Below are 16,744 nucleotides of genomic sequence, written 5' to 3' on the forward strand. Positions count from 1 at the left end.
GCAGTGCTTGCATGTCTGTGCATTGTGTGTGTGTGTGTGTGCAGTGCTTGCATATCTGTTCATCGTGTGTGTGTGTGTAGTGCTTGCATATCTGTTCATCGTGTGTGTGTGTGTGTTTGCAGTGCTTGCATATCTGTTCATTGTGTGTGTGTATGTGCAGTGCTTGCATATCTGTTCATTGTGTGTGTGTGTGCAGTGCTTGCATATCTGTTCATTGTGTGTGTGTGTGTATAGTGCTTGCATATCTGTTCATCGTGTGTGTTTGTGTGTGTATAGTGCTTGCATATCTGTTCATTGTGTGTGTGTGTGTGTATAGTGCTTGCATATCTGTTCATTGTGTGTGTGTGTGTGTATAGTGCTTGCATATCTGTTCATCGTGTGTGTGTGTGCAGTGCTTGCATATCTGTTCATTGTGTGTGTGTATGTGCAGTGCTTGCATATCTGTTCAGTGTGTGTGTGTGTGTGTGTGTGTGCAGTGCTTGCATATCTGTTCATCGTGTGTGTGTGTGTATAGTGCTTGCATATTTGTTCATTGTGTGTGTGTGTATAGTGCTTGCATATCTGTTCATCGTGTGTGTGAGTGTGTATAGTGCTTGCATATCTGTTCATCGTGTGTGTGTGTGTGTATAGTGCTTGCATATCTGTTCATTGTGTGTGTGTGTGTTGTGTGTGTAGTGCTTGCATATCTGTTCATTGTGCATGTGTGTATAGTGCTTGCATATCTGTTCATCGTGTGTGTGTGTGTGTGTGTGTGCAGTGCTTGCATATCTGTGCATTGTTTATTTGGAATGCCCTGAGAGAGAAGATAGAGTTGGATCCCTTGGAACTAGAGTTACAGATGGTTGTGAGCCACCATGTGGGTGCTGGGAACTGAACCCAGAACCTCTGCAAGAACACCAAAGGATCCTTGTAAACAGAGACTCTGCTTTCATTTCCTGGTCACCCAGACTTGGCCAATGGCTCAGGCATATTTCTAGCTAGCTCTTACATCTTAAATTAACCCATTTCTATTAGTCTATGTATTGCCACGTGACTGTGGCATTACTTCATTTTCTGCATGCCTTGTTTTTTCAGTGTCTGGCTAGCATCTGACCTGACTTTATCTTCTTTTTTCTGTATCTCTGCTTGGATTTCCTACCTGGCTTTATTCTGCTACTTCATTAGCTGAAACAACTTTATTCATTAGCTAATAAAAGCAACACATATGCAGGACATTCCACATCAACTCCTAACTTATGAGCCAGCTCTCTGACTTCCTTCAGATTGTTTCTGATGAAGGTGTAGAACATATTGTGAGAACCGAATAGATTCACTTGTGCCTTTCAAACATTCGGTGCTTAGTAAATATTTTCTTCATCTTTATTTCTGTCTCAGGTATGTTGAACAGAGTAACCTGATGCTGGAGAAGAGGAGCAACTCACTTCAAACAGCCACAGAAAACACACAGGCAAGAGTATTGCATGCCGAACAAGAGAAGGTAAAATAGTTGGGCAGAGGAAGGCTCAGGTCAGGATATGTTGAGCTGAAGAATAGTCCTATATATGAACTTCCAAGTTTCTATTCTGGATATTTGCCATCTTTGAGAGAGATCTAGAAATCCTCCAACAGATTTTTATGTATTAATCACCTCTAGATATGTCTTACTAAATGTTCTGCAGTAAGTTGACTCAAAACCAATGATTGAACTAGGGGTGATTTATGCCTGTAATCCCAACTTCTGATAGGCAAAGGCAAGAGAATCTGCAGTTCATTGTCAACCTGAGCTACATAGTGAGATCCTCTCTCAAAAAAGAAAGAAAAAAAAATTCAGTCACTTGTTTGTTTGACATTATACTTTGATAGTGGTGAGAAAATTATAGTTCATAAGAAGCTAAATTTATTCTTCTGATAGAATCAAAAGAAAAGTTCTACTATGTCATGTAATAAATTTATATGTTGTTCTTAGTGGAATTTAGGAATGTATAATTTGATCTTTTATCTGTATTTAGTTGATTATTCATTTGAGTCTGACAAAATCATTTTAAAGTGCTACTTTGGAGCCAGACAGGTGGTCTATGTGTGGAATCCCATGACAAAAGGATTACTGTAAGTGCAAGTCCACCCTGAGGTGCATAACAAGTACCAGGCCAGCCTAGGCTACATAGTGAGACCTTGCCATAAAGAATAAAATTCCAATCCTATTAATTGGGAGGTGGGGACAAACTTAAACCACTGTGAATTTGAGGCCAGCTTGGTCTACACAGCAATCAGGAGTTCAAGGTCGTTCTCTGCTAAGCAGAAAGTTTGAAGCCAAAGTTGGAGCTACATGAGACCCTGCCACAGCAAATGAATGAATGAATGAATGAATGAATAGATAAGTAAATAGAATAAGGAAAGAGGGAGGAGGCATGAATTCTGTTACTTAAGTCCTTCAGATGTAGGAATTTTGATCTGCTCTGAGTAGAAGTGAGAAAGAGCTAGTGAATCTGGTTGGGGTACCTAGTTCTGGAGCCTAGTTTTCCTTTACCTAGTGGACGCCATCCAGACCAGATTCCTTCTTATTGGGTCATCGCTCTTTAGCTGGGAAATCTTTGTTCTTTATCTTGTGATTTTTTTTCATGAAATTCTAAGCAGTTCATACTTTATAATAGACTTTTCCTTGGAAACATACAAAATTGAACAACGTGAATTTTATCACTTGTAATTTTTACTTGACTTCTTGTACTCTGATGATAAGGTTCCTTATATATGTTTCCAGCTAACTTTTGTGTTTGCTTAGCTGTACTATCCAGGAAGTAATGTTTTTGGCCAGTGTGGTGGTTTGAAGGGCCCCTATAGAGTCATATATTTGAATGTTTGTTTCCCAGTTGGTGGACTGTTTAGGAAGGGCTGGGGTGTGACCTTGTTGGAGTTGTGTGACTGGGGGTAGGCTTGAAGCCCACAGCAGGCCTAGTCTTGCTCTCTGTGCATCAGATGTGAGCTCTGAGCCACTGCTCCAGTACGGTGCCTGCTTTCATGTTCCCTACCACCATGATCATAGATCAACAGTCTAAACTATAAGCAATCCCTCAATTAAATGCTTTTTTCTCTAAGTTGCTTTGGTCATAGTATCTTAGCAGTAGAACAGTAACTAAGATAGCCTTTAGCCACCAATGAGCTGTGCCTTACCCTGCACAGTCCTGTCCTATTCCAACACTGTGTCGTTCCTTGTCTGTTGTGGCTGTCTATCAATGACCTGGTCAAGAGCAGCAGCCTGGAACTTCACTGTTCTCCACAAAATGTGCCTTACTATGTCTCCTTTCTCTGATTTTACTTTCCCTCTCCTTTTTCTTTATCTCTCTGACCCAAGGCCTACTGGGGCATCCAAATCTACTGTTTACCCTCATTTTTACTATTCAGGCGTAAATAATGACTATAACTTATTCTGTAGACCAGTGATGCCCAAACAGTGGCTTAACTACTTCAGATTGCTTGGGAAACTTGATCAGAATTAATCTCCTCTGGGTTTCTAATTTAATATATGTAACCAAGATAAAACTTTTCCAAAGCTCTTCTCTATTTCAGTACCTACCCAGGTATAAAAGTCATTTCTTTGTCGAGTCTCTGGATGTGACATCTGGATACTTTTGCTTTTACTTAGGTTCAACATGTGACTTTCATGTCCAATGTCACTGTTGTATGTGCATGTACTCACAAGTATATTCTAATGAAACTTTATTCCGCAAAACAAGCAGTGGTTCTACTTGTCCCATGAATCAGTTGTAGTTTGTCAAACCCTTCCTTAGCTTGCTAGTCCATTGGTGTCCTGTGGTGATAGACTAATGCAGCCTGCCCAGTGCCCTCTGGAGTCGAGATTTGCTCCAGGGAACCTGCCCATGGATTCCACTGATCCCCATTATTTCAGTGAGACATTTTAAGTTTTAACTGTCCCTTGGTAGTTGTTTTTTTCTTATTCTTTGTTCACTGTTGGGGTCTGGGGCCAGCCCGGACCATAAATTATTTCTCGGACCAGAGGGGAGGCGTGGGAATAAAGACACAACTCACATGGCTTTATCGGGAGGGAATCTTCAGGGATCCCTCGTGAAATCCCAAGTTCACATCCTGAAAATTCACCCCCCCCCCCGTTTATTCTCCAAACAGCTTTTACACCAAAACGTAAACTGAGGGGGAAATTCATTAGCATTCTGCTTCCTAGGTAGCCAGGAGAATGACTGTGGTCATGTCCACACCTTTCTATGCCCATTTTGTCACATCTTCCTATCTATCTTCCTGCTGTCATGTAGTCTGAATTAACACCTTCCCAGGCGACCTCCCAAAATTACAAAGAAGGGGCAGAGCGACATTAGCATATCCTGACCCTTTGTTTAGGATGGCGTCAGATTGTCTGGAAAGGCTAGGTGACCACCTTCTGTGTGGCAGGTGCAGACTGTGGCCTAAAAGTCTGGCCACCATACAGTGTAAAAACATGGGCCTGTATAATATGGCCCTACGGTTCATGTAAGTTCTCGCTATGTAGCCCGGGTTTACTCACACAGCGTTTTGCATACATAGCTGCTGCAGACTCTTAGCCTCCTGCTCAGCTTTCCAGGTGTTGGAATTACAGGTGTGTGCCGCTGTCCCTGGATGAGCTACTTTTTTTAAAGTTGCTATTTGAGACACGGAGTCACTATGTAGTACTGGCTGGTCTGAAGCTAGATATGTAGACCAGGCTAACCTTGAACTCACAGAGATGCACCTGCCGCTGAGTGCCGGGATTTAAGGTGTACACCAGCCTCCATCTATTTAGCAGTCTCCCTGTGATCTCTTGTAAAGGGAAACCAGCAGTTCCTTCAGGAGGCAGATTTCTGTCTCCAAGCACTTCTCAGAAAAAGTATGGTTAAGTGTGCAATGAATATTCGGTAAGTGAAACTTCTTCTCTGTAACGGAATGGGTACATAAGAATCTGCTGTTATGAAGTGATTACTCAAAGTGGAAGAGCTGCTGGGGGATTGAGCACAATGGACTTATTTTTAAAAGAACAAGTCAGGGCCCAGGAGGTGGCCAGGACTTGCTCAGGGGCACATCTCCAGCAGTGTCCTCTCATATCGGAGTCCTGCTTTTCCTGTCAGTGCTTCCTTCTTTCTGCAGCTCTCTACCTCAACAGTGGACATTTTCAAGGCTTGGTTTTAGCCCCGTGCAGGGAAGGTGACCTTTTCTCCCTTCCTGTCTACCAATACCGTCCATCAGCTTAGAGTCCCAGGAGGTTGAATCAGTACTTGGAATGCCTATGTCGAAGGTGATGTCACTCTTGTCGCTGTTCAGGTCAGGGTGACAGAGGAGTTAGCAGCAGCCACTGCACAGGTCTCTCACCTGCAGCTGAAAGTGACCGCTCACCAGAAGAAGGAGACAGAGCTGCAGGTGCAGCTGACAGAGAACTTGAGAAAGACAGATCTTCTCAGGGGCCAGGTCACCAGGCTCCAGGCCGACCTCTCAGGTAAGTTCTCAGAGGAGAATGTCTGGCAGGACTGCCATTTAAACTCAAGGAGTTCAGTGTCTCCCTTCCTGTCAATTCCTTCAGCACGACAGTCTTGAGGGACTGGTAGAAAAACTGCTAATAGTTTTACACAGAGAACAGGAAGACATGCAGTTCAGCTGTAGTTGACAAGTCACACTGTTTCTGTTGGGAAATGTTGCTTCAGGTCTTTGTTACCTACTACCATGGTAGATCTCTAAAAAGAAGCAGCTCCTCCCACTGTGGTTTCCAGTGCTCCAGCTTGGACTCCTGGCCACTGTCCTCTGCTCATTTCCTGCTCTATCCCAGTGTTTCACCTCTCATCACGCTCCTCTTAGAACAGCTGTGTTTGGATTGGTGCAGCCGGCACTTGGTGTGCTCACCATCAGCAGTGCCCCAGTCCACTTCTAAAGTCTGCCTCTTGCACAGCTTTTTTAGACCATTTGATCTCTTGTTTAAAGCCCTTTATCTCTTAAGAGTGCATTATTCTGACCATTAAAATAGCCTTCCATAAACATCATTTATAAGTCTCCTCTTCCCTCTAGAATACAAGTTCCTGGAGGGCAAGGATAGTGATTTATTCTTTGTAAAATCTTTTCTTCCATATGAGGATTACTTTAGTGCTTGACACAAGTAAGGCATGCTGGTTAGCTAGAAGCTTGTGAATGTCAGCATAGAGAAACCTGTGTGGAAAGGCAGCTGGGACCAGTGGGCAGGGATAGAGGCAGCAGCAGTCGAGTGGATGGAGGCACAGCTCCCTGTCTAAGAGAAAGCTTGGAATTACTGACAGCATTGCGAAGCGATTCCTTGAAGATGCATCCTTTCTCTTACAGGGCGGTAGTTGGCCCCCAAACAAACATACTGGACAATTTCTGATGTGAATGTTGTGCAGCTGTCTCACTTGGGCTTTTGTGTTTTCCTCTGACAGTTCTTTTTGACAGTTACTTCAAGAGCCAGTTTTCAAACAAGTTTTAATATGCTAAGTTAAAAGATAACTCCAACCCCCAACCTTATTTGATAAGGGATATTTTGAAAGCAAATTCTCAGTCAAATGTCTTAGTTACCAAGAAAGTTGATAGTCTTCTCCAGGCAGTGAGAAGGGCCCTGAGCTCTACTCAAGAAAGACACTCCATATGGAACTATATAAGTGAGAACATTCTCTAACACTGTGCGTGTGTGCAAGGAGGTGTATACATACAGAAGTTGTCCTTTTCAGGGTAAACATAGGTTGATAGCAGAGTCAGTGTAGGGCTTGTTTAATCCTTACTGCAGGTCAGGCAGACTTGTATGGTAGGATTGAGACTAGAGCAGGCAACTTCCAAAGAGCTTCTGGGACACCACGGCCCTTGTATCTCTAGTTCTACAGCCATGTCTCCTTGTTCTCTGTCCTAGAGCTCCGAGAAGCCTCTGAGCAAACACAGTCCAAATTCAAAAGTGAGAAGCAGAGCCGGAGACAGCTGGAGCTCAAGGTGACATCCCTGGAGGAAGAATTGACTGACCTCCGAGCTGAGAAGGAGTCCCTGGAAAAGGTAAGTTCCAACAGCCAAGTTTCTCTTGGAGCCAAGTGGCCAGTGCATGAGACTGGACCATCTCAACTAGCAACTTTGAAATTGTTCTAGATGCAGCATTTTGAGGGAAACTGAGAGAATGGATCACCTGGGCTATTTGTCTTTATTGGTTTTTGGTCCTTTTTTTCTAAAAACACACAAACTTTCAAAAATAACATATCTACATTAACACAAGTATGGAATGTGCAGTGTATACAAGTCAGTAAATATGTTTTTTGTTCTATGTTTGAGGAGGTAAAAGGTATCTGTTAACTATATAATTCTGTTTGGACTGTTTAACAAGCTTTTAAGTCACATGAAAGGATGGCATTTCATAAGTCTTGAGCCTCTGTAGCCAGCAAGGTTTATCCGGTCTCGTCCAGTCAGAGAGTTGTTTCCATATAGACCGATCAGCATATACATCATTTGCCTTGTAATTTTTCATAGGTATTTTCTTCATGTCTGTAGTCAATATTTTCAGGAGGTTTCCCCCACCAAATCTGATTTTTGTTAATTTGGACGGAATCCATAGCTTTTCCTTTGGAAACAAAAGCATAAGCTCTTCCCCCAAGTGCAACACATTTCCCAACTTCCATTTTGAAACTAAGATATCCATAAAACATATAGGCTGTTTTAATTCAACAGTCCCTTCCATAGTCCAATGTCTCCTAGCAGATATTGTTCTCTTTTCATTAGCACTCAAAAATTTAAAATTAATAAAACACCATATAAGGTCCAAATTCGCTATGTTATATTTTTCATCCTTTTGTGGCTTATTTTTTTATAATAATTTACTCTTTCTTTAAAGACTTATTTTTAAATTTTTTTCTATGACTATCTCTACCCATTTTCTTCTTTGTCTTCAGTATAGGCCTACTGTACCTTTTTAGAGGCTTGTGTGTGTGGACCTGACTTTGTGTGCATTTGCCGCATCTCTGACCATGTGAGCCAAACCTTAAACTGCTAGGCAACTGCTGCAGAGTGGAGATGGTGGCTGGCTCCACCTCCCTTGGTTCTGAGAGAGCCTAGCCTCGAGTTTGTGGGTACCAGCCCAGAGCCACATTTACCTGCCCCAGCATCTACCTACACCAGGCATTTGTACCCAGTGTCAACCATTCAAGTGCTCAGCTGCACAGCAAGGCCTCTGTATACCGCAAGCACTGAGCCTACTTGGAACTTTTTTTTCCCTTCAGCTTTTTCAGGCCATATGTGGATTTACTTGCCCCATGTTGGGTACCATTTGTACTTTCTCATCAGGACCGCCAGCCTGCAAATAATGAAACCAAGACTTCTTATTAATTACAGAAGGCCAGCCTTAGCGTAGGCTTGTTCCTAACTAGTTCTTACAACTTAAACTTTAATCTACATTCTTCCATGAGGCTCATTACCTCATCTCTGTAGTGGCCATCCCATTTCTTCTGCGTCTGACTGGCGGCCTTACCTTTCTTCTTCCTAGAGTTCTCTCTGCTGGGAAGTCTCACATATACTCCTGCCTAGTTTTTGGTCATCATCTTTTTATTATACCAATCACAGCAGTACACTGTACAAATATCCCACAATAAAACCATTCCTAGAAATGACCAACTGAGGTCACTGACCACCACCCTGTCCACACTGTTAAGCTAGGTGTTGAGGATGGTTCTTTTGTCCCTCAGAGCCTCTCAGAGAGGAAAAAGAAATCAGCTCAAGAGCGCTGCCAGGCAGAGGAGGAGATGGACGAGATTCGCAAGTCACACCAGGAGGAACTGGACAGACTTCGGCAGCTCTTGAAGAAGTCTCGAGTGTCCACAGACCAAGCAGCTGCAGAGCAGGTAATGGGCACTTGGAAATACAAGGAAGCTGTGAAGGACACGAGAGAGTATGGAGTTTCTACTTTCCCCTAGGAAGATGTTTCTTACAGTTTATCCACACCTGGGAGGCTACTGGAAAGCCTGACAACCGGTGCCAGCCCTCCCCTCTCCCCCCTCCCCTCTCCCCTCTCCCCTCTCCCCTCTCCCCTCTCCCCTCGTGTTGTACTTGCTTTGGACTGGGGTGATGGGGCAGCAGGAGAGCAGGAGTGCAGGCTGTGCCCACCTGAGGGTCTCCTGAAGCTACTGAACTGCACCACTCCATGGCTCAAATCCCCAAGGCCATCTCTGGGAGGTGGAGAGGGGAGAAGCAAAATGGTGGAAAAGCAAACAAATTTTATATGACATTGAGCAGGGTGGGGGTCTTTGAGCTTATACAGACTCTTTGGATTGATGGGGACTAGATGACCTTTGGGGTAGCCTTCTTTTGGTGGTGGATTAAGGGAGGTTCCTAGTAAACAGTAAACCCTAAAAAGAAAGCCTAAAGGGAGTTTCTGTTTACCCAACCAGAGCCCTGTTTAGGACTTTAACACCAGCACTGCCATTTGGGGGGCTGCTTTGGACTTGACACCATGCAAGCATGAGAACCTGAGTTTGAATCTCCCGTACCCAAGTAAATAGTTGGGTACACTGCGATGCAGAGTGGGGACAGGAGGACCCCGTCTCAAGGGAATACACAGAGGAGGTAGAGCCTGGTGTCCTCCTCTAGTGTCTGTGGAGACAGGAGGACCCCGTCTCAAGGGAATACACAGAGGGGGGGTAGAGCCTGGTGTCCTCCTCTAGTGTCTGTGGACATGAGCGTGCACATACATACACATATGTCATACACCACTCATAGAGCAAGAAGGAATAAGAGGATACTTTCAAAGTAATTAAGATCTTTTCAACAGTTGTTTCCTGCCTGCATGGACTAGGGTCTTTAAATTCTATGCAGAATTAGGGTTTTTTTTTTGTTTTTTTTTGTTTTTTTTTTTTTTTTTTGTAATGTGGACTCCATGCCCAACATCTGCCCCCCTACACATGGCTACTGTTTCTCTTGGCAGCTGTCTCTCACACAAGCTGAGCTGCAGAGCCAGTGGGAAGCAAAGTGTGAGCATCTCTTGGCCTCTGCAAAGGATGAGCATCTGCAGCAGTACCAGGAGGTTTGCGCACAGAGGGATGCCCACCAGCAGAAGCTGTCCCACCTTCAAGATGAGGTAGTTCTTTCCCTGGGTCGGCTCACACCAGGCCACCAGGCTGTATTAGCAGCCAGAAAACACAGCCAGGCTTGTGTAAGTTGCAGTTAGTTATCGCTTGCATGCTTACATAGGGTAGCAGGTCAGGGACCTGGAAAAGACAAACAGCCAGTGTTCCAGGACGTGGTCCCCATTATTCCACCCTTCATTTATTAAGCAGATACTTACTGAGCATTAGTTTGGCTCCAGTAGCTGTGTTAGAGAAAGGGCAGGCAAAGAAGAATCAGATAACCACAGGAAAGAAACTGAGATAAGTGGTCTGGGGAGGCCTAGATGAAGTGGTAACTGTGGTAAGGGTGGAGTGTGGGATATGGTGGTATGCTTATATGTGAAAAAGAGAGTTGGAAAGTGACTTAGGGACGTGTTATGAAAGTCCCTTGTCCGAAGGGCAATTCCTTGCATTATGCAGTTAAAACCTTTTGACTCAGAGGCTTTGGAGGCAGTCTTGGAGGTGAATAGGTTGCTGAGTATTTGTATCTATGTGGCTACTCTTATTCATATCCCCTTGTTTTCATTATATTCTTCCCCTCATTGGGAACAAGTCAAGTATCCTTGATGGGAAGGAAGCTGTGAGTTGTTGACGAAGTAGAGGGACCTGCATCAGCTGGTCTGGGGTGAGGACCAAGGCTGGGCCCAGTAGACCTAGCTGAAGTCAGGACTTGTTCCCAGAATGCTTCATCCAGGTTCCCAAGGCCACAGCTGGTCTGTTCATTTTGCAGTGCTCAGCTCTCCAGGCACAGGTTGCAGCCTTCACTGCAGAGAAGGAGCAACTGAAGAAGAATACGTCTCAGGCACCTATGGTCAGAGCTGCTACTGACCCCTCAGAGAAGGTGAGCTGACATTCAAAGAAGCAGCAAAACCTGTCATATCAAGGCAGTGAATGTGCTTACCAAGTATTCAGAAAATAGGGCCCATATGTGATGCTGACTTTTTCCCGACGTTATTGAAACATCACTTGTCTGATGTAAACACTAACTCTGTAGAATCTACCACTCTGCTAGCAAACCCAAAGAGACTTTATTCCTCTGCAACTTTGACAGATGGAAAGTACCCTCCATCATAGGGAAGAGCTGGACGTGGTGCTGTCCCTGGGGTCAAGGCCACACAGCTGGCTGTGGTCCTCACAGTGGGCGTTACATGATATGAGCAAATGATCTTTAGAACTGTTCTCTCCACGGTGGCAGCTCTTAGTGTCACCAGACATTTGTGACCACCTGTGTCCCTCTGTAGAGTTCCAACTCTGTAATTTTAATGTATCACTTAATGTCTTGATTTTGGTAGCATGTCTTTTTGATCTTGGCATAGGTCAAGAAGATCATGAACCAGGTGTTCCAGTCACTGAGGGGAGAGTTTGAGCTGGAGGACTCTTATGATGGCAGAACCATCCTTAGGACCATCATGCATACAATTAAGGTACAGTCAGTTGGCTCATTGGAATGGGCATTTTATTAAATTACCGTCTAAGCACTCATACTCAGTGATGGGCATCCCTGAAATGACATACGCCTGGATGGACGTGGCAGTCTGTTCTGACATTTGAATTAGGTGGATAGGACCTATTAGTGCTCACTGCCCTTTCAGTGCTCACCTCCTCCTTGGCTTCTGAACAGGTGGTGACTCTGCAGCTGTTGGACCAGCAGGAGGAGGAGCAAGGAGAGCGCAGCAGTGACAGTGCAGAAGAGAAGCCGTTGAGGTCTTCCCTGGAGCAGCCAGGTTCTGCCGGGCTGTCGCCAGCACCCCTGAGTGGGGAGATGAAGGAGGCTCCCAAGGTGCTATCAGAACAAGTAGTAGTAGGGGAGACCACCCCACTGCCTCCACAGGCCCTCCCCATGCCACAGAATGGTACACAGACAAGGAAAGAGGACTCTTCAGAAGGAGAGATACCCTCAGAAACGAAAGACAGTTCCCTCCCATCTGAGCCAGCTGGCATCTCATGGCCCAGAGTCCTGGGCCCCCCAACTTCAATCCCACCTAAACCTCCAGGACCTATAACTATGGACTCTGAGTGTGAAGAACTACTTGCTGATGACCAGAGAGCAGTGCAGTCCAACAACAAATTGGGAGGAAAACATGTTGGGGAAGTAGCCCCAGATGGCCCACTGACTCTAGACCCTGAGAAGAGGGAGCTACCAGCCTTAGACCCTGAAAACCCAGGAGGAGAACCTCAGCTTCCTGAGCACAAAGAAGTTGAGGATGTCAGTAGCTCTGGTCCCCCTGAGGCATTGCTGGATAAAGAGCTTGCTTCTGCAGCTTCAAGAGCATCCCTCAGTCAAAACCAGGAGGACCCCCAGCACTGCAGGTGTGTACTCTGAGCAGGCACGAGCTGTCTGTGGAGGTTATCAACAACTCTACATACAGGGTTCTGTGGCAGGCACCATGGTAGTGTAGCAGGCAGGGCAGGTGTAAGGTTTATGGGTCCGAGGAGCTTAACTGTGATCCAAGGAGTACTGAGTCATCCAACCTGACAGCAGGAAGACATTGCAGAGAGAGGAGCACACAAAGGTGCTCTGGAGGGATGGACACACCATAGGGGACCAGTAGGGTAAAGTTGAAGTTGGAAAATAAAGGGCCAAGATACATGATTATTTTATGCAAATATAATATGAAGCCAGTCAAAGGATTTAAGCAGAAGAGTAGTGGAATGTGATTTATTAGCTTTAACAATTGTGCTGGCAATAATCAAAGACTGCTTTTCCATTTCCTGGCCTCTCAGACGTCAATAATCACATTAAAACTATATTAATTACAACATTCTTTGGCCGATGGCTCAGGCATATTTCTAGCTAGCTCTTACATCTTAAATTAACCCAGTTCTATTCATCTGTGTATCACCATGAGGCTGTGGTTTACCAGCAAGGTTCTGGTGTCTTTCTCCTTCAGCAGCCCCATGGTGTCTCCCTGACTCTGCCTTCTTTCTCCCTGCAGTCAGTTTAGTTTTCCCATCTACCTATATTCTGCCCTGCCATAGGCTAAAGCAGCTTCTTTATTAACCAATGATAACAGAACATAGTCATAGCATACAGAGGGGACACTGTATGCTACAGCTGGCTGTAGACTGTAGAGGGGCTAATGCAGTGTAGGACTGTGAAGGGGATTATACAGGGTGTGGTCTCTGGAGGGATGTATGCCCGGTGTGGGAAGAGATATTTGAATTGGGTATGTGGGTCTCAATTCAGGATCCATAACTTTCATAGCTGGTGGGCACTGTGACCCTGGCAGAAACAGCAAGTATCTGTGGCTTGATTCTTCTTTAGTCTCTCTGGGGATGAAGAGGATGAACTGTTTAAAGGGGCAACTCTGAAAGTTCCAAGGCCCAAAGTCCAGACTGAGGAAGAGGATGAAGACGAGGTGGTAAGGAAATCTCAGACTCTGCTGAGTCCTCATACCACCACCTGGGGGCTCTTCCCTGCAGTCTCAGAGAAGAGAAAAGGAGTCTGTTGGTGGCCTACTTCCTGGACTATGTGTACAGGACCCTGTAGGAGTGAGCTTGGGGGTCCAGAGTGGGCATTTCTTTAAGCTGCCACTGTAATCCTAAAAGGGTATCATGATCTCTGTCCCCTGGGGAATCAGTCCTGTTTGTAGTAAGGGAAGGTGGGAAGGATTCTGAATCCAACTTGTTGGCTCTCCTCCTCCGTAGAAAAAGAAACAGGTTAGAAAATCATTTGCAGGAGGTTAATGGTAGACAGGACTGAGCCCAGGCTTCTCTTGGGCCACTTGTTTCTAAGAACTGTTCACCTGGCCCACTTCCAGTCTGCTGCCTGTTTTGTTATCTTAACACCTGAGCAGCAGATGGATTCAGTGTTGACAGTGTTGCTTCAAGTTAGGAAGCAGGAGAGTCAGGGACCACAAAGGAAGTTGTCGAGAGAGCCAGGATTGGAGCCCAGGCTTGTCCATCTGATACTGGACGAGTGGGAATTTCACTGTTACAAAGTGTGTGGAGGAGACAGGAGCATTAGATCCAGGAAAGAACTATGAGGTTGAACATGGGCAAAGCCTATTGTCCTTCTATACCATCCATCTGGAGTGGGTTTTGCTTTTTGCCTGAAGGCAATGACATCTGGAACCTAACTCAGATGAACCAGAGCCCTTCCTCTTGCTTGCAGAGAAGGCGTCATCTTACCCCATTAGCATACCTTCCTGAGAATTCACTTTGCATTTGAGAATACTAACTACAGATTCTGCATAGAAAATAAAGATGAGTATCCCAAATGGCGAGCAGTATATTGATGGTATTACTGCCAGTTCCATCAAGCTAATCATCTGTTTCTTGGGTATTCAGAAAAATACTCCACATTCTCATTTAACCTTCTCCTAATACGTCTATAGTTCTATGTTCTGCATGTCTGTAGCTTCCAGTCCTTTTCCCTACCAAAGCAGATGACAGGCCAGAGCTTCCATCATGGAAAGAGGAAGAGAACCTCCCACTCGGCTGCTGGTGTTAGTCAGCATTGTTATTGACACCAGAAGTGTTCAAAGAGACTGTATATTTTGGTTCAAAGTTTCAGAGGTTTTAGTCCACAGTGGGTTCACTCCACTGCTATTAGACTTGTGTAGAGAAAAAGCATTCTCTCAGTGGTCAGGAAGTGAAAGAGTGATGAAGGGGGGTCTGGATTCCACTGTCCCTTTGAGGGCAGCCTATAATCACCTGAGTCCTCTTACTGGGCCCATCGCAAAAGCTTTCCACCACTTCCAACAGTACCAAGCCGAGGACTTGAACCTGTAACACAGTATCCTTTGGTTGGGACTCTTAGAGGGTCCTAGAACCCTTTAGCCCCTTTAAAGAGAGCATGGCTCTGCCTTTGTGGCCTTTCTTTTTCTCTTAGACATGCCTCTACATTCACATCTTTGGCCACCTCAGGCCACAGCTGGTTTTTTAATGTGATTGTACTTCTCTGAACTTCTGTCATCTTCTGTCAATTCTCCCAGGCTGCTTTGCTTCTGTTTCTTTCTCTTTCCCCATTGCTCCTTAATGAACCTTCTTTTTCCAAACAAAACTTGTAAGTTGGCATATCTGCCCAATCAATACATATTTCACAAATAAATTACAAAATCAGCCAAGCAAAGTTGGTCTTTGTCTCTGTCAAAAGATGGCTTCCCTCAATGCCTGCTTGTCCCAGCTTTGTCTGGATCAGTTCTTTAGCCACCAAGCCTGTCCTTCTAGTTCATCTCCTTTCCAGCCAGAGGCAGGACAGCCATTGGACCACTTCCGCTCATAGGCAGGAAGCCACCTGGGCAGGGATATATGAGAACTGACCTCTCTTTCCTGTTTTGTCAGAGCATGAAGGGGCGCCCGCCCCCAACACCCCTTTTTGGAGATGATGATGATGACGATGACTGGCTGGGGTGAAGACCTAGGAAACAGGCATGCAGGTTTCTCTCCCAGCCCTTTCCAAAGCATGATTTTGCACAGCTGGCCTCAGATCGAGGCAAGCTTCAGGGTGAGGTCCTGGTAGACATTCTGAGGACAGTGGTTCAGACGTTGGGTTAGCTGTCATCTGAGCCCCTGCCTGACCTGGTGAAGAGGACCATGAGCCTGTCTGCAGAACTGGTGGTGTACGAGCCGTCAGTGAGTGTCTCTACCGTGGAGGAAGGGCTAGGAGGGTCACCTGCAGCCATTCATTCTCAAGTTGACCCATGACCCTCCTGCTCTCCCAGGGCTCACCAGAGCTGCAGCAACAGGCCGTGTAGTCTGGGGAGGGGTCTCCTCGGAGAATTGAGAGATCATGCTGGCCTGGCCTGTGGCTCTGGGACATGTATCTTCTATCTCTGCCTTAAATCTTAGAGGTCAATAAGTATTTGGAATTAACAAGATTAAAATAAATGCCTACAATAAAACTTGGCCTGGACCCTTTAGGAGAAACTGAGTTTGGTTTCTAGGGCTATCATGCTCTTTCTTGGGATCCTAAGGATGGGAGTTGTAACTTGGTGAGTTAATGTGCATAAAAACACTGTGACATATTTCTGTTGGCACTGACCTTGCAGTTCCAGCTCACAACAGCTGCAGAAGGCTGAGGGCATTGTAGCTGTATGAGGACTTTATCCACCCTATGCTGATATCTGTGGGCTCTACAGCAGGCTAAGAAGCCATTCAGGGAAGAGAAGCAGGGGTCTGTAATACCCACTGTTTACGATACCTGAGGGGTTCTGTGAACCCCAGGGGCCAACACTACTGCAAAGAGGAGCAGTGAGAAAATACATGTAGCCTTTTACTATTCTAGAATCTTCTAAAGGCCATGCAGCCAATCTCCAAAATTTAAGAAAAAAAAAATGTTCCATGATTTTAAATGTTTTTAAGATTGTATCCTGAATTTTATTGCATTTTGCAGGTTTTGTGCTTGACTCCCAGATTTTGGCCTAGGAAACCTCAAGAAAGACTGTATTAAACAGTTATTTAAACAAGTTACTTCAAGCTCTAAGCCTCAGTTTTCCCTGTAAAGTATGGATAACAGTGTCTTCTGCAGTGGCTCGTAGCAATGAGACAGTCTGTACAGTGCCAGTCATTGAAGAAGACATGGTTATCCCCATTTTAAAAAAGATTCATTATTTGATGTGTATGGGTGTTTGGCCTGCATGTGTGTCTGTGTACCATGTGGATGCAGAGGCAGAAGAAAGCAGCAGAGCCTCTGGCACTGGGCATTCCAGACA

At 45.1% G+C, this 16,744-nt stretch overlaps 1 protein-coding gene across 5 annotated transcripts in view; it reads left to right on the forward strand.

Annotated features, from left to right (window-relative positions):
* Fkbp15 (FKBP prolyl isomerase family member 15) overlaps nt 1–16,515 on the forward strand; it is a 61,073-nt gene extending 44,558 nt beyond the window's left edge. The window contains exons 19-28 of one of the 5 annotated variants that reach the window (XM_041632440.1): nt 1,375–1,477; nt 5,281–5,452; nt 6,863–6,999; nt 8,673–8,828; nt 9,908–10,135; nt 10,819–10,929; nt 11,405–11,512; nt 11,710–12,398; nt 13,354–13,450; nt 15,375–16,515. In XM_041632440.1, the coding sequence (XP_041488374.1) occupies nt 1,375–1,477; nt 5,281–5,452; nt 6,863–6,999; nt 8,673–8,828; nt 9,908–10,135; nt 10,819–10,929; nt 11,405–11,512; nt 11,710–12,398; nt 13,354–13,450; nt 15,375–15,446 (1,873 nt within the window). In that variant the 3' untranslated portion in view covers nt 15,447–16,515. The remainder of the gene's footprint in view (nt 1–1,374; nt 1,478–5,280; nt 5,453–6,862; nt 7,000–8,672; nt 8,829–9,907; nt 10,136–10,818; nt 10,930–11,404; nt 11,513–11,709; nt 12,399–13,353; nt 13,451–15,374) is intronic. The other 4 variants (XM_041632441.1, XM_041632442.1, XM_041632444.1 and 1 more) reach the window with 4 other exon arrangements.
* The last annotated feature ends 229 nt before the right edge of the window (nt 16,516–16,744 follow it).

The sequence above is a fragment of the Microtus oregoni genome, unplaced genomic scaffold, assembly GCF_018167655.1.
Source record: "Microtus oregoni isolate MIOR12 unplaced genomic scaffold, Mior012 000041F_ref0000270, whole genome shotgun sequence".
Taxonomy (NCBI): domain Eukaryota; kingdom Metazoa; phylum Chordata; class Mammalia; order Rodentia; family Cricetidae; genus Microtus; species Microtus oregoni.